Consider the following 21,463-nt stretch of genomic DNA (forward strand, 5'->3'; position numbering starts at 1 on the left):
CAGTAGCACTGGATAGGGTCCAGCTTCCCTTCACCATTACCTTCAGTGGCTTTGGACCTGGGCTCTTTAACTGAGCTGGTTTTGAACCTTCATTCAACTCTATCCTGTATTATGTTTGGCACTGACAATTCATCAACTCAGTTCCTCACTTCTATCATCCACAAGACAGCTCTCTGATTTCTTGTGATTACTGAGGCACAGCTGAAAGATCCAAGTTCATATAAAACATGAGCAGAATATGAAATGAATGCTTTTTGTATATTCATGCCTATTTTAAGGACTTGTGTTACCATCACCATCAAACCACGGGTAAGTAAAATGTATTAGGGCTGATCTTTGTCTACATGTACTGCTAACATGAGCAACTGCACTAAATCAGCCTGAAAGTCTGTGTAGTGCATCCTGTCTCCAACAGTTACCCAGGGAAGAGAATAAGAATGGGCCAAACTGAGCTACTCTCCCAACTTCAAGTAATCTGCAGCTCAGAGGCTTCCTGAGACAGAATTTTTTGGTTTCAGAGCCCTCTTGCATTTTTCTTTCTGTGGTTATTTTCCAAATAAAAATTGATTCCACATAGACATTCAGCTTTCAGTGCATCCCGTAGCAAGGAAATATGCAATTTGGCTTTGTGTTGTATCATTTCTAGGCACTGCAATTTACCACATTTATCAGTAGCATAAAAGAAACCAAGAGTTCCCAGTCAGTCCAAATTCTGGATGCTTTCTGTGGTAGAACTTCCATTTGCAGTGTCTTAAAGAGTATCTGAATTTCTCCTGTGGGCGTGTGCTTACTCTTTATATAGTTTAGTAGAGTTTAGAGAGGGTACTCAAAATCACTAGTTCCTTCTACAAGCATTGGGCTGGGAGGCTCTAAATTATCCTTCTTCTCAGCAAAAATGCAGCATCTGACCTCATGATTAAGCTCAAGCTCACATTTGCAAGGATAAAGAAATGAAAATCATTGGAGGCACTTTCTCATTGCCTGGGTTAGAAGACAGCACCACAGAGCTTAGAGAGAGGTATCACAGCCCATCAGAACAAGCCCCATTATCAGGCATCTGAGCTAGAAAGCTCTTTGCAACTTTCTGAAACTTCTAAATTATTTTGCTCACTACACAGATAAATGTACAATTTAATAGATGTTTCATGTTCTGTGAGCATGTCTCTCTTGCTTATGCTCTTCCACTTTGCAGGCGCCTCTGAAGGCAGCCAAATGATAACATACTCATTTATGCAGTGGAAAGGATGAACTTTCATAAATTGAAAACATAATCATGGTACATTTCACAGATAAATTCAGTAGCAATGTTGCATCCAGTACTTGGAGCAAGTGCATTGATTTTTAAAGTCCCAGAAGCCAACACTTAAAAAAACAATTTAAAAAACAATGAATGTTCCTTTAATCAATAAAGATGGGATGGAGAGGACGGGAGGGGGAAGTGTAGAATAAGATTTTACACTTACTTTTACCTCTAATTTCAGGGAAGGATGATTATAAGCCGTTGCCTGAAATATAAAATTATCCCTTAGGCAGAAGGTACAGAACTGGTCCCTCCTACTCAGAACAGCTTATTGGTGCCCTGTGCATTTTGCCGTTGACTTCACTTATTGAGTCTGGCAAAAACCCAAGCCTTAGTGGAGTTAGAGCTTTCTGTGACTATATCTGCATTGCATGGCACACTAGCCAGGGAAATAACACCAGTACACTCCTTTATTCAGAGAATTTTTCTTGATGGCAGAAAGAAAGCAAAGGCAGTGTTAGAAACGCCATCATTTATGTTGTGTTGCTAGTGGGTGATTGTTTTGTGTATGTATAGAACAACCATAGTTGCAATTTTTTATCTGGTTATCTTGCTATTCAAAAATGAAAGTCCAGACATATTTGTTAACCAAAAAACCAGAATGTTTTCTTCAACCTTTTTTTTCTTTTTTTTTTTTTTTTTTTTACTGGCACACCTAGAGTGCAGTTGCAGCCCTGTGAGGTGTCATGGCTAGGAATCAGGAAAATTGAACTAGAATGAGGAAACAGCCACCACAGAAGAAAGTGTGTTGTTTTCCAGCATTGTGAATGGCTGCAACGATTTTGAAGAGAGAACTTTTTGATGTAGACTGTGGAGGTGAAGGCATAACCTCCCTGGTAGGATTAAACATTTTCCTAGAAACTTCCTGCTGGATTCTAACTCTCTCAGGGCAATTGCACAGGAAAGGACGTTCCTGTAAAATCATGTGCCAAATCAATGGTGTCAAAGGGACTGCCTTATTTAATCTCTTGTATGGAGCACGCAGAGTAGGGGAAGATATGACTCCATCTACCTCTCCTTGACCAGAGAAGATGCCTTGGTTCATAGAATCACTCAGCCTTTGACTTTCACAGTATTATTGTTGATTTTCACTTTCTCTAGCAGAGTAACTATTGAGTTTCAGAGGTTAAGATATCTAACCAGTAATAATAATAAAATGTGATAGTTTGAAGACAGATTTTGTTCTTACACCTTTGCAAGCCAAATTGATTTAGAATTGTTCGACCAGATTGTCATTGTTTTAATAAAGGCAGAATTCAAAACGTTCCCTTAGAGTTCACAATGGAATGCCCAGCAGAGTATTTATAGATAGAGCAGATCTTGCCCATTTGCATCTTACTTGTTACTTGGCTGTAGTTATATATCAACTATGGAGAGCAAACATGGGCTTATGCAAAGAAATAAGATAAGAACAAAGTAACACTCTACTGTTAATTTCGTACTTTGATGTACAGAACACACTACTGATAAAGCTCGAAAAGTGCTTATGCTTAATATACATGAAATTTAGTGATAACTTAGATGGGGCTGTATACACTGGTAGGAATAGACAACTCTTTATTTTAGGCATCAGAATGTGATGAATTCTTTTTTTTTTTTTTTTTTCACTTCCTTTAATCATTTTTAGCTTTCTTGGCAATACATATGAAGGTACTACAGCCAAAAACTACAACAGGACAAATAATAGACAACTATGTAGGATATGGCATGCTTTCTGTGCATAAATGTGCAATCCTGTCAGGAGGCTAAATCTGTAAATAATCACATTTTCCATGGTTTAGTCTTAATGTATTAATGTAGCAGAGAAAAAAGTTTGTCTCTGAGGTGGGAAGAACCTTCTAGATCATACAGGTTTCAAATGAAAAACTGCTTTTGTTACTTTCTTCCTACTCTTGTTCTCTCCTAGGATATGGTTTACCATATGGTCTCCATGACATCCTAAACTTAGTTGTTTTAGTCAGAATTTCCTGTAGAAAAACCTATATAAGCATCTTTTAAAGTATGTTTTCTGTGGGTAAATTCAACATATCTATCTGCCAATCAGCCAGCCAAAGCAATTGCTGGTGAATATGACCATGACCTGTGCAGTGTGTGGGGATGGGGAGGGTTCATGTGACTCCTTGTAATAAAGAGTGAATATGTGACTCTTTTTCAACAGAAAATTATGAAAATACAGTGTCCTTTTAACTGATGGTATTTTTTATCTTTCTGTACTTTCTTTTAGTTCTTACCGTTTTCTAGTCCTTACACACTCACTCCCTGTTTTATTTAGAAACCCTCAAAGGAATGAAAAAGAACACCAACAGAAAGTCCTGCTAATGTTGTCTGTAAGCTGAAACTAAATCATTATTCTAGTAGTTTGTTCTCTCTTCCTGTCTGTTTACTTTTTAAATACTTAAACTGCCTCACAAAACTTATCTGTCTATTCTTTTAAACAATTCTTCCACATTTTCTCTCCTGGCCCAGTCGCACCCATCAGGGACATGATACCCTTTACTACTTAGAGGGTTTTTGTTTTCAGTTGGTATCTTTATTCCAGCAGGTTTGCTAGCTCTGCTTTCCTTGTTTCTGCCAGACTTAATAACATGCATTTCACTGGACTGAAGTCCTTCTTTTTTGAAAACGCAACAGGACTTAAAATGTGAAGGGAATTGCAGATGAAGGGAATTGCAGAAATATGTGGCATATTATAAGCCTCCAGCTTAAAAGAAGGCCTGTGAAAGGCCATACTGTTCTCTACAGAGATCCTCACACGCCAGAAGATGTAGTGAATTGTACAGTTCCATTGACCTGACAAATATATTTCAGCATAGGGTTATTTGAAACAGCACAGAAAAATTAGGATAATAAAACTGTTAAAAATGAAATGCACATCTATTTCTCATTTACAGTCAACTCACCACTGGCAGATGCTATAACCTCCAGAGAATTTCACAAATCCACAGGATGCCTCAGCAGTGCTTAGCTTTCTGTTTGAATCTGATTTAGCTGAAAGGTACAGCTAGACAAATAGCTCCTGACTGGCTGTCTGTATGAAAAGAATGAAACACTGAAAGTTGTCCTTACTTCTAAAGCAAGTTGTAATCTATGCTTATCCAGCTCAAAATTCATCTTTTACAAAAACAGTCTTAAAGTCTTGAGGGAAACCTAATAATCTACAGCTACTTAGAAGTTAAAGAATGGGTGGCTGTCAATCGTTGGCATCATGCAGGGAGGGAAGAACAAAACAGCAAAAATAAATATCAGAGTAAAAGAGTTTCACAATTTATGGAGAATCCAAGGCGTGAGAGGAGCTGTGAAGGGGAAATTTGAAGTCCTGCTTGGTGTGACCTGTAAATAAAGACTAAACTCAAAACCAGTAATTTACATATTGTTTGTTATTCAGAAGAGTCTTTGAGTGTGTAAGCCTGGAACAAACTTGCAAGAAATCACAATCTCTGTTGTGGAACATGCATTACCTGAAGAGAGAACAAACAAAGTTAGTTCTCTCAGGAGCAGAAAGCTACAAGATATTACAATGCAGCAAGGCAAATAAATGGGGAATCCGTAGTTCTGTTCACTGAAGTATTTATTGGCCAAAGGTCGTTTGTAGAGAAAAAAAAACCAACAAAACAACTAGAAGTAAATGGAAACCTAGAACTGGGTGAAAAGTACCATTTAATTTGCTTTTTTTTCTAGCTAAATTCTCAGATGTTTTAGTGAAAAACATAAAACAGCTAGAGAAGATGAGTCCCCAAATGTCCTGCTTCTCTGAAGCCATTGTCAGAGGCCGCATGTCAGGAATATGACAATCTGTGGTTCAAATCCTTTGCAAAACTGATCTGATGTTGACAATCTGCACTGCAGATGAGCTCCTCTTTCCTGGGCATGTACCTTTAAAGACTGGAATATTGAATTTATTGTCATAAAGTCATCTCACTTCTCTGCTTTCAGAGTTTTCAGTAGGTTTAAATAATTGCATATTCATTGTAGGAAGCCCTGGAAATCAACTGTCCTCTAATATCCAAACTATGAAGCTCTTTTTCTTAAGCCTGAAGGGATTTCTCTTGCACTGAGTCACAGAGCCAAAAAAAATCAATTAATTGTGTCCTCTAATCAAGAGCAATTTATGGATTATTAAAATCAGATTTGATGCAACTCAAATGTTTGCAAGATTATTCACTGGAAAAAAAACCTTCCAGCCCTAATTAATTACCAGCCTACAAGATGGCACAGTTTCCAGGCATTTGAAGGGTAGATTTTTTTACTCAGATCTGCTTCTAGACCATAACCTATTACTGGCTTTAGCAAATAAACCGATATATGCAAGCATGAATAACATAAGCACCATGTAATACTAGTGGAGTTCATAAGAATTTTCCATAATTCTAATATTTCTGAGGATGTTAAATTTTTGCTCAAATACAAATGTAAGGGGTGAAACAGATAGAATTAAATATTGTACCTGTGTACAATATTTAAATACAAATTAAATGTTGTACCTGTAACCTGTTGTACCTGTGGCCCTGAACAACACTGAAATTCAGGGGAACACTGGTTGTTAGATCCAGGGCTCAACAGTTTGTCAGGTAGTTAAAAAAATGTGCTAACTACCCATTCTGTTAAAAAGACTCAACTAAGCCTCAGGCTGACCTGGAGATTTACAAGCTGAAGGAAACATTTTAGTAACCAGGACTAACAAATTACCGAAATCTTATTCAAGAAGAGTGACAAGAGCCACGTTTCCTGAAGCAAATTGCCCTGCAGATGTTTCACCACAGTGCCCATGCGTTTGAACTCATCATTATCCTAATCACATCTCCCTGTACTGCTTCTGGTAACTTAGAGCCCCAGTTTTGACTTGCAGCAAATTAATTCTAAGTAAATCAAATGTTAGCTGTCGAATTTTCTGGAAAGTTTGGGATTAAAATAATTTTGTTATTCTTTGTTTAGCTGGAAAAAATAAGAGTTTCCCTCATCATAGCACTGCATATATATTTAGATCTTGACTGCTAGTAAGGACAAGCTGTAACTAATAACATTTTTCTGCTTGACTTGGTGCCTCTGTGAAGTGTATTTCACTGTTCAGTAACCTGTTGAACTAGGAGAGAAGGGAAAGACTAATTTCCATATTATGTGCACATGCTTGGCACATCACCCTTTGGAGCAACTGCGTAATTGGAAAATAGGATATATGAAAGAGATTTTTTTTTTTTAATATATAGATCTCCTTCAAATATATTTTTTTCTAAATAACCACATGGCTATTAAAGTAACAACTAATTCCTAATAGGTTGCCTAAAATAAATAAATAAAAAGAAAATAAGCCTTGCAGAAGATGCTAATTTGGGCCTGTCATGATAATTTATTTGTAATGCATTCCTCCTCTCCCCATCAAGGCCTTTTCAGCATTATACAAAGAATTATAAAGTGTATTAGAAGCATCATCAAATATGTACCATAACATACAAACAAAATAATAAAACCAGACCTGAGCTGCATTGTTAAAAGGGGGGTTGAAAGTGCTACAGGTGGCAGTTGGTTGCAGCCCAGAAAACCAGGCCTTTCAAGTAAGTCCAGCTGTTCACTGTTTGTTTTTTGATTTTTTTTAATCAAAATATCCACAATTTTATTTGATGGCCTGTATAGTTAATTCACTGATCAAAGCATACATACTGTCTTGCTTCAGCTTGTTTGATTGAACTCAAAAGCTCAAGATTCGAGCAGCAGGTGCCATTATACTGCTGAGCACTCAGCTTTACAACTTCTTCTCTTTTTATCTTGATAGCAGTGGGCAGTCATTGCTGCAAATACGGCGTTGTCTCCTCTGTTTCACTTCTGATTTTCATTTCTGTTGGGTATATTGTTGGCAAAAGGTGCTGGATGGGAAGGTGGGAAGAGAGCAGTCTGGTTTTGTGCTGAGCTCCTGACGCGGTGATACTGTTGGGCTGTGACATCTTCTGCCATGCATGATGGTTCTGATTTCAGAGAATTTTCCTGAGAGTGAATTATCAAGATAACCCATGTCCTTTAGTCATCATTTTTATGTGATGCCAAATCAGAGATTTTCCAAAGACCCTGACAGCCATATCAGTTCAGAAGGGAGGGATTTGCTGCTTTCTGTGGGGCAGGTGCTTGCCCTCAAGAGAACTGGATCAAAGCCCAGCAGCTCTTCTGAACATTATCCAATTGACTGGGGTGCTGTTTGAAGACATTTTTGCCCCTTAGGCAGAGATGATCCTTCTTGCAGCTCTGGTAACTGGAAGGTCTCTGTGAACAATTCCAGTTTGCTTCAGGAGAAGACAGAAAAGATTCTTGGGATGGCAATGGGCAACATGCAAGTACTGATACACAGATAAGGCTGACACCACGTAGAAGACACACACAGAAGAGCAAATCAGTTCTTTTCCTTGTAAAAGCAAAACAGCAGCAAACTCGCTGAATTTGAAGAAATCCAGGCAACTTCTGTGTACCTGAAATTCTCCGTGTATGGAATCATGGAATCATTAAGGTTGGAAAAGACCTCCATGATCATCGGATCCAACCTTTAATGATTAATGTCACAATTGCAAAATGTGAAAAGGTAGCAATTATTTTTTATATTTTCAAAAGAAGTCCTTGAAATATTATTTTTTGACTTTCAGATGTTAGAAGAGATACTGTACACCTTTTGATTTTTTTTCTCTAAAAAGAGATAAAATGGTCTCTTGAGAGTCAGTTTCAATCAGTCAGATTGCATCAAAATTTCATTCTCTTTTAAAGAAAAATGTTTTTTACCAATTCTATTATCCAGCCTTCTTTCTCTGTGTTACCCCTGCTGCTGTACTATGTTATCCTCTTATTTCCTTTTTACAGTCAGAGCTCTCCATCACAAAATCTATAATAGGCTACAGCCACTCTGGTTTCAACCAGAATTGGTTGAGAATACAGCTTATGCTGAAAACTCAAACATTTTCCCATCAAAAATATCTGTTTCACTGACTTGGAGCCTTTCTGGGGGAAGATGTTGGGTTTTTACTAAATTTTGCTTTAAAAAAACTAAAACTAAAAAAACCAACCTGTGTTTTCAGTTTCAAAATTACTTCTGTTTAAAAAGTATTTTTGATTTTTTTATGATACAATCTAGATGAGCTGATATTAGAACAAATTATCTGAAATGAACCCTTTTGGTATGGGAAATCTCAAGCTTCTCTGTTGTTGTTCAGAACAAAAGAAGTCTTAAAGCTGAAAGTTCCCATGGCACAGAAATTTCCTATTTCAGGTGAGTAAGAGCAGCAAGAGATCTCTAATTTACTTCATATCTCAGGAAATTACAATACATGGTAGGTCAAATTAAAAAAGGTATTTGAAGATCAGGTTGGATGTTTTTCGCCTGTATGACACTGTAACAGTCAATCCAATTAAGTTATCTGTAATATGTTTCTTGACTCTCATTGCAATAAAACACATTAATTGATTTTTTTTCCTGTTCAATTTTGAGAGAAAACCATTTTTTCTAACATTTTATATCAGTGAGAGCTCAGGAGATCAGTGGATCGGTAGCTCTTAATGATACCTCTTTATCTTGCTCTAGTTTTCCAGATCAAGATATTCGCAGAACAGCAGTCCAACAAATAGAAAATATGCCAAATGATGAGTTGTTAGAATACCTCCCACAGCTGGTTCAGGTAAGGAGGAAACTGATAGCCAAGGAAGTGGTCTGTCCTGATCAATAACTTCATTAAATGCTTTTGATTCTTTTGGGTGGGTTGAGACATTGTAAGAGGAGTAAATAAGAAATGCTGGTCACCTGATGCAATTATCGAATTAAAAACAGGGCTGAGGTATAGACTGTTTTCCGCTTCTTTTGGCATGCTGATTGAGCTTTTCTGCATACTACATGAAGGTATTTTCAAGTGACAATGAAAAATAAGGAAAAAAAAATGAAAACTAAGAAATTAAAAAATGCATCTGAACAACAGAAATTATACTGTGGTCCCCCAAGCAAGTGGCAGGGCTTCGTTGCACTCAAGGAAGCAGGTGGTGTTACCAGAGATTGCAGTTTTCTTAATACCATATATACACCAAGAAAACCACTGTCAACGCAGAGTAACCTGGACATTTGGGTGTAGAATTGTCTCTTTAGAGGTGTAAGTTGCATTTCACTAGAAATTAATGTTTTGTGAGTTATGGCCTCACTGCTTCCAAAGCACTTGGTGATTGAGTAGGTCCTGTGTTGCAACTGAGCAAGAAGTCTTGAAAGTTTTATTCCCTTATTTTGTAACACTGTGCACATGGATGACTTACTATTCCACATTGCAGAGTTTTTCAGGGGCTGTTTTGTGTGTTTGTGGTGTGTGTATATCTAGATAGATATCTGTGTATGCATATATGAATATATTTACTGTGAAGCAGTGGAACCTTCACAGCTTTACAGCATTCACACAGTAACGTGACTTTTCACCTTCCACAGCTTCTGTTTCACAAATAAGTTTGTTTTGCAAACCAGATAATCGGATAAAAAAAATAAATATAGCATTGATAGTTTTAAGTGGGGGAAGAAAAGCTGCATATTTACATACATGTTAACACAGCCAGAATCAGGATGGTATCTGCCTGTCTTACAGGTGGTGGCAGATTCTCGTGTCCTGAAGTTTCTTTGCCCATTCCATTGCTAGAGCAAACTCTGTGTGTCTGATTGCTTCATTCAGGCTAAGCACTGGGTCCTTTCTGATTATTTTTGTTATAAAGACATAAAAGCTGGCATAAAATTGATTCTTAATATCAATTTATCTGTTAAGGTACTCAAGTTTGAGTGGAGTCTTGAAAGCCCTCTAGTGAAACTCCTGCTGAATCGTTCCCTTCAGAGCATCCAAGTAGCCCATCAACTTTACTGGTAAGATCATTTGCCAGTGCTATCATAGTAATTTTCTGTTACAGTGAAATTTATCCATGATTCTGTTGGTGAAAATCTCTCTTTTGGTTTAAAATCGACAGAAAATGTAGGTTTTTGCTCTTTTTTTATTCTGCTTTTAGTGCACGGGTGAATTGTATGAAAGACCTACTTATATCTGCCTTCATCCTGCCCCAGGTGGGAGGGAGAGGGGGAGGTTCTGTTCATTGGTAGTTTTCTGCATTTTTTGGTTTGAGCCAAAATAGTCTTCCTTAAAATTTGTGCTCTAAGCAGTATTGGCTTACTTATAAAGAATGCTCCTCTGACATCTCCTGAAGCTATCAGAATTCTCATTTATGTCTAAGTATCTCTTGTAACTCTTTGCATCTGAGACTGACTTGTGATGGCAGAGTTTCCAGTAGTTCCTATTCTGATACAATATAAGGAACCCTCTAATTGTATTATTGCATGGGGTGGTTATTCTCTTTGCTGTGCTGTTACCTCAAGACTCTCTGAATAAGCATGTGGCTTTCTGACATCTGAACATCTGCCCTGTGATCTGAAAATTAAATTCTTGTGCGTTTTCTTTTTTCTCCATCTTTAGTAATGATGGATGAACTGAGCTTTCATTTACAGTTCAACTGGTTCAGAACCCTTGAAGCAAAAGCTTTCCTCCCTGCAAAGGAGAGACAGCAATTTTAAATGTAATCATTGGGTTGATGAAGTGTGGGGTCAGGAAGAGCATAGATCATACTTTCATACCTGCACAGTTTCTGGAAGTGTTAGTGGGGATAAAACAGAATTATGAATGTGTTTGTTTTACTGAAATGAGTAGGATAACAATAACGTGCCTAATGAGCATATCTGTCAGATTAAGTGGAACCACATTTAACAAGGTATTTTTCTGGCAGTGCCTGAAACATGCCCAAGATGATTTCTGCTAATATTAAACTTAGTCACACTGGATATAAAATGTCCAGTCTGGAGTTTTTAAATATGCCCCAAGAGTTGGTAGTTTTCCTGTGCAATTAGAAATTAGTCTAGGGTTCAGTGGACAGGGGAACATCATTGGTTTGCCTGTGCCTCTCTTCCTCTCAGAAGAAAAATGACTGACTATGGTATTCTTCCTCTTTCCAGTGTAGACCTGTGTAGATTTTTTTGCTCAAGCTTTCTAATATTATAATATTAGGTAATATATAGCAGATATTCCATCCTGAATAATATATATCGTTATCTGACACAGTGCAGTTTTTTGTGGCAAAATACATTTATTTTATCCACAGCTTAATATGTAGCATAATGATACCCACATCAAATAGATTATTTCTCAAGGTTCATGGTATTTTCTGCCTTTCAGCTGGTAGTAGGCCTGTTCATGCTGAGTACATCTTTTTTTAGGTGTCCTTTTCAAGTCTCTTAAAATTTTACTACTTGTGCTCATCACAATATATGCTTTTATTTTCTTGATTACTCTGCTCCACCCTGTTCTTCAGCAGTAAATTGTTTTCTACCTAACATTTCAATTTATGCAATTATTCATATTCTTGTTCCAGTATTTAAAAGGCAGTTTCCCAAGCTATAAATTACAAATTTATAAAGTACAAATTTACTTACAAAATTTAACAGTAACTTCATGGCTTTTATTAATAAATCCTTAAATAATTAATAAAAGCTTTCCTTCACAAATTGAATTTCAGTCCTTATAAAAGAACTAAGGGAAAACAGAGGTTTTCTTCTGCTGACCTCTAAAGAGACTTTTAAAAGAAGCTCAATGAATTAATAATATGAGGAACACATGTGCATACACACTCACACAACTTCTTTTAACAAATGAGATTAGTTTATATCTTCTTCTCAAATGTTGCATTCTGTTTCATTACCAAATAAGAGACTGAGAAGCAAGGACTGGCAAAAACAAACTTTAGCAACAAGTTTATATTTATTTTTAATTGTGATTACCCTTCTACTATTCAATAATGCAACGTTGTGTACACTGTACCTCCCAAAATAAAACTTGGAAAACCAGAAAACTGGTGATGTGATTTCAGAGCCACAGGGGAAAAGTCAACTGATTTTAACTTCCATGTTTTACAACACTATTGTAAATCTAGAAACTAGTTACCAGAAGTGGTGGTGACACTAACTTATTTTAGTGGCAAATATTATTTATAATAGTGTGTCAGTTATTGAAAATTGACTCAATTTCTCTGATAGACCAGAGATAATCAGCTACCCAACAATGGTGTGTCAGCTCATCATCTTTTTAGTATTAATGTTGAGTAGTAAATTGTTAACTTCTTTCCATCAAGTAGTCATAAGTTTGTTTGAAGATTTTATTTAAAATTTATGGGACAGTAATTGTCAAAGGTGGACAGAACAGAGAGAATATTCATTCTTGGGACACACCTGTTGTAAATCAGGATATTTTCAGTCTGTTCTCTGCTTGTATCTGCTGCAGATTTGTTCCATTAATTCTACTATTGAGAATGAAAAGTATCTTACAACTTATTTGGGTGTTTGGGTTTTTTTCTTATCATGTGTGACTTCCCCTCCTCTAAATTCTTGAGGAACTTAGGCCATCTGCATCCATCAGTGTTTCAGCTCCTCTTTGGTTGTTCTAAATGCACTCCCCTTCCCAAGGAGTCTAAAAATTGCCCATGCACACACAGTACCAGTACCAGACACGTGTACCACTTAAATCCCATTTCAGTTTTATTTCAGGAGTTCCTAATGTCCATGGGACATGGAGAACTGTCCCAATATCTTCTAGACATTCTCTCTGATTCTAGTCTTTTCCCACCAGAGCTCTTGGAGGGGAGAAGGCTAGAACAAGTTTTCCCAAGCCCTGGAGCTATTAAGGAGAGGCTGAAGGAGCTGGGGCTGTTCAGCCTGGAGAAGAGGAGGCTCAGGGGAGACCTCCTCGCTCTCTGCAACTCCCTGAAAGGAGGTTGTAGCCAGGTGGGGGTTGGTCTCTTCTCCCAGGCAACTGTCAGTAAGACAAGAGGGCATGGTCTTAAGCTCTGTCAGGGGAGGTTTAGGCTGGATATTAGGAAGAAATTCTTTACAGAGAGAGTAATCAGGCATTGGAATGGGCTGCCCAGGGAAGTGGTGGATTCTCCATCCCTGGAGGTTTTTAAGATGAGACTGGATGTGGCATCAGTGCCATGGTCTGGTAACCACGGTGAGGTTGGATCAAGGATTGGACTTGATGATCTCAGAGATCCCTTCCAAACCGGCTGATTCTATGATTCTACGATTCTATTCTAAATGACAAGTTATTAAACTGGTTCTAGCAAAGCCCAGAAGTTGCTTGAGGGGAAAGAAACCTGCTGTGAGCCCCTTTGGGCCCTTCTGCTTGCTGAAAGTCGCTGTTTATCTCCTCGTGACTTGATGTTTCACACACAGGTGGGTTTATGGCAGCTTTTGTGCTGGAGTTTTAATGCACCCCTCCGTCTCTGGCAGCCTGCCAGTCGGTTTCCCTCCTGCTTGAGTGGTTTTTGGCTTTTAGCTACTGTCACAGGTGGCAGCTGTAGAGTAGAATGGGAACAGCTGGCTGGGGCAGCAGGTGTCCAGGAGTGTGTCTCACAGATGGTTGCCTTCCACGGGAGGATTGAATAACAGGGAGAATTACGGTGTCCTCTAGGATCTGTGGCAGCTGCTTGAAGGTGGTGCTAAGAAATAGGTTCCACCGTCATGGAAAAGTACAGTGTTTGTAAATTCTGCCAGAATACGAGAATCTGGTGTGCTTAGCTAAAGAAAAGAAAAAGTCAGGTGAAAACCTTGCTGAAGGTAAAATGTCCTTTTTTAAGCTTGTCTTCTAAGTCAATAAAACTTTACAGAACTTCCCTTGGTTTTGGCATTTCTCAACTACATTTTGACTGACAATCAAGAGAAAAGAGAGTAGTCTTCCATCTTTTGTAGTCCACAACTTGTAGAAAAGTAGGAATGTGGGATTAAAAATGAACTCTTAGTGGAATCCAGCACACTGAAAACAATGTAAATCAGACTATTGATTTCATGGCTAGAACATAATATTTTATTTTTATTTCTTTTTCTATATGAAAAGCCCTGTAAGAAGCAAAAAGAACACAAGCAATGTATAAAAGTTTAAAAAGACCCCAGTTAGATTTTCTTCTACTGGGAGGTTTGTACCTCAATACTTTCTTTTCCAAATTCATTACCGCTTAGTTTCATTCAGCACTGGAACAATAGATTATTGTTTCATATTTTCTAAAAGGAAATATATTTTAAACTGTCAGAACTGGTCTATGTTAACCATAATTTATTTAAAGACTTCAAAAGAAGGGATAAATCAAGCAGATACTCATCTGTCCAACACTCTCAATTATCTGAACATTAAACAGGCAGCCATCCTCCAGCTCTTCCTCTTCCTGCATTATGGTGTCTTTCTCTGACAGTCAGAAGTTATCAAGTCTGCTAATTATTAAATGAACTTCCTAAATAGCTGTGCAGAGCACGTTGAAAAGCCCAGCCCATTAAAATGACATGAATGTAAATACAAAAGACATCTGTTTTGGTTTTGTGGTAATTTGGTCCTTCTTACTGATCAGAATGAAAAAATAACTTAATCATATATATAACTTTAAACCTATGAAAAGCCAGTCTATGTTTGATTCAACCAAGTGATGATTATAAATTTCATTGGGATTCAGAGTACTTGATGTGATCATTATTATGTTTTGGAGTGCTGAGAACCCCAACCTTAGATGACACCTAGGGATTTTAGTTCTGAACTCAGAATTATTACTTATGAAATGCCAGTCATTTGGAGACCTTTTTTTCTGTAGCAATTTATGTGTATAGTAAATAGCACCATTAGAGCATTATTTTTGTGAGATAATTATTCAACAGTCTACTGTGCTAAGTGCTTCATTATTAGTCATGTGGGACTTGGATTATTGCCTTGGAAAACAGACTGATAATTATTTTGTTTCCTAATTTACAGACTTTCAATTTTCTCAGACTCCAGTTTTAGAAAAAAAATGGTGTCAAATGAAACAAAGAGATTTGTTGTGAGCAAGCACAAAGGAGTAACACAACTGTTGGGTTTGACCTTCAGTAGTTACAGACTGAGTGGGAAAATGGTACATTTAAATCAACAAAACCACATCTTACTTTTAATTAAACACATTGGAGATTTTAAGAAAAAAACCAGTATTTTAGACTCACTTTTTGCCAGCTCTTAAGAAAGAGGAGTGAACTGGCAGGGCCCGCAGCTGGAACTGATAAAAGCAGCTACTAACTGCTGTCAGTGTCTGGCTGTGGGTCTGTCAGTACTGCCCAGTAAAAGAGGACTGCGGAGCAAGACCAAGTGCTAGACCTTTGGTCTGCCATAATTCCTAACAGCTGCCTTCCTCTCTGGCCCCTTTTGGGACTGCTTTTTTTCCAAGATAACGCTGGAATGCAGTTTGGGAAAGGTTCACTCCGGGAACCATCCCTAAAAGACAAGGTGGGCAGAAGTGCTTCAGCATTGACACACTCTGTCCTGCGACACCGCTCCCCCCGTGCTTGCACGCTCACGTGAACGCTGGGAGGTGGATAACCCTGACCCTCAGCCTCTCAACCTCTCTGTCATTTGTGTACTATAACATAGCCATCACAGTGTTTCTGAAACTCTGGGCTCAGACACACACACACAGATTTGTCTGTTGTGACCACAGGGTGTAGCACACGAGCCCCAGGGAGACCCAAAGCCCACCGGTGTGTGGTGAAGATTCAGCCTGGGTGCTGCAGGAGGAACTCACCCTACTCCTGTGCCCTTTGATTCCAGGTCCAGGAGGTGCTCCATGGCTCTCTTAATCTTCTGAACATGCCCCAAAGGACAGATTAGAAATGGTTTGCCTGCTAGAAATGATACAGGCAAAGCTTCAGGCACGTTGGCAGGTGTTCTACCCTTTGGTAGGAACTTAAGTTGCTGTTTATACTTTTCTATATATAAAGCAGGGAAGTCTGAATCTATACCCCTTTGCAGTTCATGAGACTCTTTCCACTGATTGTAGTAGACTTTTATTCAGGCAGTTATTCTCTGGGACTGCCTTGCTAGAGCTGAATTCACTTATTTGATTTAAATGGCTTTGCACATAACGTTTAGGTGCTGCAGATGCTACGATTTCTGTTTAAAAATGAAATATTCTGGCATATTCTGACTAAAGTAATAACATTTTAAACTTTCAAAATTCAAAAAGAAGAAAGGAAAATGAAGATAAATTCCAAGGAAATAAAAATCAATTTGGAAAAACTACTGGTAAAGGTTAACAAAGAATCTGAATATGGTATTTTAACATTTTGAATATAAAGAGGGAGTTAGTTTTCCCATGCTGTTAAAAATTACAGCTTTTTGAAAAATGAATCTGTTTAAAAACTAATAAAGCAATCAAAGCTATGCCTTTTTTTAATTTAGTTAATATAAGATAATCTGGTGAGTCCTTGACAAAGGACATAAGTAACATACTTTTGCATGTGTCTGGTTTTAATTATTTTAATGATTCTTCGTAGAATGAATGTGTTCTTGAACGTCTAGAAGTCTAGGAATGTTAGTTGTTTTTCCAAATTGGGTGTAAGCACAAAAAGGAAGAGGTGAGGCTCCCTTGTGATCATATATCAAGGTGAGAATGGAGTGAGGCATGATTGTTCACATCTTTAGTTGTATTTGTGCAGGCACATTGTCAACTTCACTAAATAAGTTGCTGAACACAGAGATAACTCTGTGTGTGTCCCACCTTTGGAACAGAGGAAAGTCCGTGCCAAAAGTCATATTCAAGGAGGATTAACATTGTCAAGTGCAGCATAAAAAAGCCTGTAAATGTCAGTTATTAGTACCTGTTACTGGAATGAAAAAACACACCGCTGTGTGTGTGTACAAGCGAACCTACTTAGAACTGCAAAGATAAACTAGAAAAGGTGGAAGAGTTCTGAAAATCTTTAATTCTCTTAATTGTTTCTTGATTTATAAGACAGCACTAAGGAAAATGTTTTCCAGTACATTGTTTTTTCAAACATGGCTTGTCTGATTTATTTTGGGTTTGGCTCCTTTTACATTTGAAAATGCTCAATCTGACAAATCTAGTTTTTTGGTTATGCCAGAAAACTCCCTACAAGCTTCAAGTCATATCTGTCATAACCCCTCCAGTAATGTAACTGCATATGAAAGGTGGGCTTGTGTTTTGGATATCCTCTGCAGAAAGGATTGCACAGACCATTTTGGTGGTCTGTTAGGATGCCTCTGATGCTGGGATGTGATGGACTGTAATGACTCACTTGTGTATGGAACAGGACTGAGGAAGCAGAGCAGTTGTTGGTGAGGAAGGGATTCAGAGCAGGGCTCTGTGCAGCTGTCACACTCAGCTTTCATCTGTGCCTTTCATCTTTTTTCCATTAAAAATGTTTTATTGTTGCAGCGTTCAAAAAACAAAACAATAAGCCAAAATCTTTCCTGACTGATACCTCACGTAATCTCTGCTCATCCCAGAGGAACATTTGGGGATGTAAACCAGAGTAGTAATAAATCAGGAAAACTTTTGACAAAACATTCATCTAGCTCTGTGACTTCAAATGGATAATTTTCAATCATTAATTTGATGGATGTGGCGTAGTTTTGTTATTTTATACTGTGAAAGACTGCTGGAAAGAGATGACTGAAAGTAATCCCAGCAGCTGTGTCTTTACACTGCAATTTGCTTTAGGGATTCATTGAGCTAGACCAGTATTGAGTGACCAGCTATAATAATCTGATATGTCCAAATCATGAATAACAACAGTAGCTGCAATTTAAGGATGATGCAAATTTCCCAAATGATGTTGTAATGATTTTGGAGACTGAAAGTCTCAGCTGGAAAACAAACAGCGTGGAGACTCTCCTGTGATTCTCAGCTGAGCAGCTGGTGCTGTGTTTCACTGGGGAAGTGTTGCCTCTGAAGCCCAGAGCAATCCTGCAGTTGAGAGGGGTCCTCCAGTGGGCTGCTTCTCTGCTGCAAAGTCGTGGTGGTACCTGATTCTGATTGCTGAGGTGAAATACAAGGATAGTATGCCTCACTTCAGATTTTTCAGATATAATATGTACAAATTTTTAATGTTCTTTGCATTTCGAGCTTCGACTTCCAGGGTTTACCTTTTGCAAATGTTTGGAAACAATTCCATTATTATTTCCTTTGTATAAAGCCTTTTTTTTTCTATAAATGGCAATAATTGTATGCAAAATGAGTCTTCAGATGTTTCAAAATCGCATCAGATTAGGTAAGACATTTTATTAGATTTGTTCTGTTATAAATCCCTTTCTCTTCCCAGCTTAGCAAGCTTTTGTGTTTTAACTATAGCCATTTTAACCAGTTTCTGGTAAAATTCGTCTTGAGCTGCCCTAGAGAGTTGTTTTCAATCCATTTTTCATTGAATGCACATTGCACAGCTCTTGTCTCATGACTTGAATAAATGCAGTTCAGGCCCTGATTTTATTGGATAGATATGTTTGGACTCCTCATTTATGGTTAGGCAGTTGATCATAGCCTTGTCTGACAGGTTGGAGTGTTGTAAATCGTTCCTGTTTCTGAACACTGTCAGGGAGAACTTTAAGGAAGAGTATGAATAAACAGAGGCATCAAGTGGATATAGGATATTCAGTGTAATGAGTTATTGGTCGTGTTAATGTTGCTGTCAGTTGTATGTTTCTGTGGTTAATATTTCTAGGTTTAGTCATCGTTATCTGTCAGAATGAAAACTGAGCCTTGGACCTTTGCCTAAGTAACTGGAACATTAGAAAAAAAACAGAATCACGAATTAGACATTTTTGAAGGTGTTCTACCAGTACATGACTTATCAGAAAATTACTTTGTAACTTTCTTCAATTTTGGGGAATTTTTTTGAGAAAAGAATTCCCTAATGTAAGCCCAAATATTATTAGTAACACATTTTAAATAAATCAGTAAACTAGAATAAAAGGCACTATTTCTATGGAGGAGAAGGAGAGGATTGATAAAAGGATAAAAGTGCAGAATTATTATTATTCAGTATTTTTAGATGTTTGCAGATGATGAGTATTTCAGGATTAAACTCATAAAACCCTCGCTGTTTGAAAATATTTCCCTAAGCATTAATTACTTTCTGAATGCTCACCCGTATTCAGTGGTATATTAGTCTGTAATCATAATGTTGTCATTTGGACAGCGACCAAATTAAAAATAAGCTGAGAGAGGAAAGAAAGAACTGTCAGATGAGTTGTCTTTGCATAGCTCTTCTGCTTGAACAACACTGCAATCACATTGTAATAACCTACATTTAAGTAACAGAATTACTCAAGGGGCCATTGTCTCACATCATCTCATTCAGTGTTCCTTGGCTGAGAACCCACTCAGTTGAAACTGGTGTGTGTTAGGCCCTTGAATTAAACAGCAGAAAGTGACCAGTGAATCTAAAAGAATTAAAATCCATTCCAAATCTAGACCCTGTAAAATTCTACCCAGTAGTTCATACAAGCAGTAGGTGTCTCAATCAAAAGACAGAGAGCTGAATCATTCTTTAGGTTTCTCTGTGGTGTCTGTCAAACACACAGAATATGGTTTGGTAAAGTTTATGACATTATTTTTTTGTTTCAGAAATAAAACCAGGCTGCAAGGATTGACTTTTGCCTCTGAAGGGCCTTTATTCCCATATAAAAGTATTCAGAGATACCTTATCTCAGTATTGTATCAATGGTGGGTGGCTGACAGTAATGTAAAGTAGTTATTAAGGATTTTAATTTTTTTTTTGAAAAATGTTCATCAAAATCAAAGCTTTTCACAGAACCATTGAGCTTAGATGCAAACATTCAGATGGTACATGAAATGCCAGATGAAGCTGAAAAAAAGTCTTAATACTTATGCTTGTCACTGAGTGTGTGGAAGAGACTTGTGGCTGAGGTAACCCGAAGAGTGCCACACTGAGCTATTTTGAATTATTTGCTTCCCCGCTGCCCCTTGTTGAAAATTATCCCATCCATTCAAAAGCAAGTCACCAGCTTGTTTTCAACTCAACTTAAAGGACACTCAATGCCTGTTTTAAGGCAATCCCTAATGTAAAGGTTGTTATATCAGGCACATCTCCTTCTCTTGGTGTTCATCTGAATTGCTTAAGCCTAAACCATTAACAGATTGTCTTATTTCTTGGCTTGAAAACACACCATCTTTTAGACATAATGATTTATGAAATACCATTGGTGTCTCACCTGTGCAGTATGTCACCTGGCTGCTGTTCACTCCTGGCTGTTACTTGAGGGGAAAACCCATTTGTTTATGTTAAGAAATAAAAAAAAAAAAAAAAAAAAAATTAAAAAATAGTGTTATGAAGTGAAGGTTGGGTTTTAAGTGGGATAAATTGCTGGCAGCATATATACAGGAAATTATTTGTTCATAAATTTGATCAAAACCTCAGTGCTGGAGTAGCTATTGCTTTTCAGTTGTCTTTCTTTCTTTCCACTGAAAATTTCAAATGGTGAATGGAAATTTGTTTCTATTCATACTTTTTTTTTCTACTCAGTTCAGGATTTAGTGGACAGCAGCAAAATCATGTGCTGGCTGTTGACCTCATACAAAGAAAGATCAGAGGGCTGAATTTCCAAGCTGTGGTTGAGCCATGCAAGCAAAGCCCAGTGGAATATTTCCAGCCCTAGGGTGGTGCAGGTTCTGCTATGTGGATAAACAGATGTAAAAAAAAAAGCCAGCATCTTTTGATAGTGTTCTTAACAGTATTAACAATGAGAAAACTGCAGAGGTGACCAATTTGAAGATGTTTTAGGAGGTGGCTTTTAGAGACTGCCTGGTCCAAACTAGAAAAAGTATTTCTCTACTGCTGACTGTTCTTGCTTCCCTTATAAGAATCTAGATAAACCGAAGTAAATGAGCCATCTTGTTAGTAAAATTAAGAAAAGTAAAGTCCTCCTCACTAAAAAAAAAGAAAGAGTGCTAAGACAGGTATTAAAATAATATAACATAGCATGAAAAATTAAATGGTGCCTTGAATAATAAAGCACATACAGAGGTGGATGATCCTTTGAAATCGGTACCATCCCTCTCTCACAAACTGAGATTTCCTTTCTCATCTCATCTAATAAATGGTTTGTAGAGTTAAAATCCTTACACATAAAGGGTGACTTAAGTATTTCAATGTAAACAACAACGTAGCCTTCAACATATCTCTCAGTAAAATCCCGTTTTATGCTTCTTATGCTTCATTTTTCTAGCTTGTGCAACAGGGCTTATACCCAAGTAGATTAAAAAAAAAAATTCTCTTTTTTCCCCTTATATAAGTGCTCAGTTTTCATGTTC

At 37.5% G+C, this 21,463-nt stretch overlaps 1 protein-coding gene across 1 annotated transcript in view; it reads left to right on the plus strand.

Moving 5' to 3' along the window:
* The window catches only part of PIK3C2G (phosphatidylinositol-4-phosphate 3-kinase catalytic subunit type 2 gamma), a 205,679-nt gene that overhangs the window by 87,826 nt on the left and 96,390 nt on the right, over window positions 1-21,463 (plus strand). The window contains exons 17-18 of the mRNA XM_039379280.1: window positions 8,853-8,946; window positions 10,060-10,154. Coding sequence (XP_039235214.1) covers window positions 8,853-8,946; window positions 10,060-10,154 — 189 coding nt within the window. The remainder of the gene's footprint in view (window positions 1-8,852; window positions 8,947-10,059; window positions 10,155-21,463) is intronic.

The sequence above is a fragment of the Pipra filicauda genome, unplaced genomic scaffold, assembly GCF_003945595.2.
Source record: "Pipra filicauda isolate LSUMZ 115617 unplaced genomic scaffold, ASM394559v2 scaffold104_size2351352_pilon, whole genome shotgun sequence".
NCBI lineage: Eukaryota > Metazoa > Chordata > Aves > Passeriformes > Pipridae > Pipra > Pipra filicauda.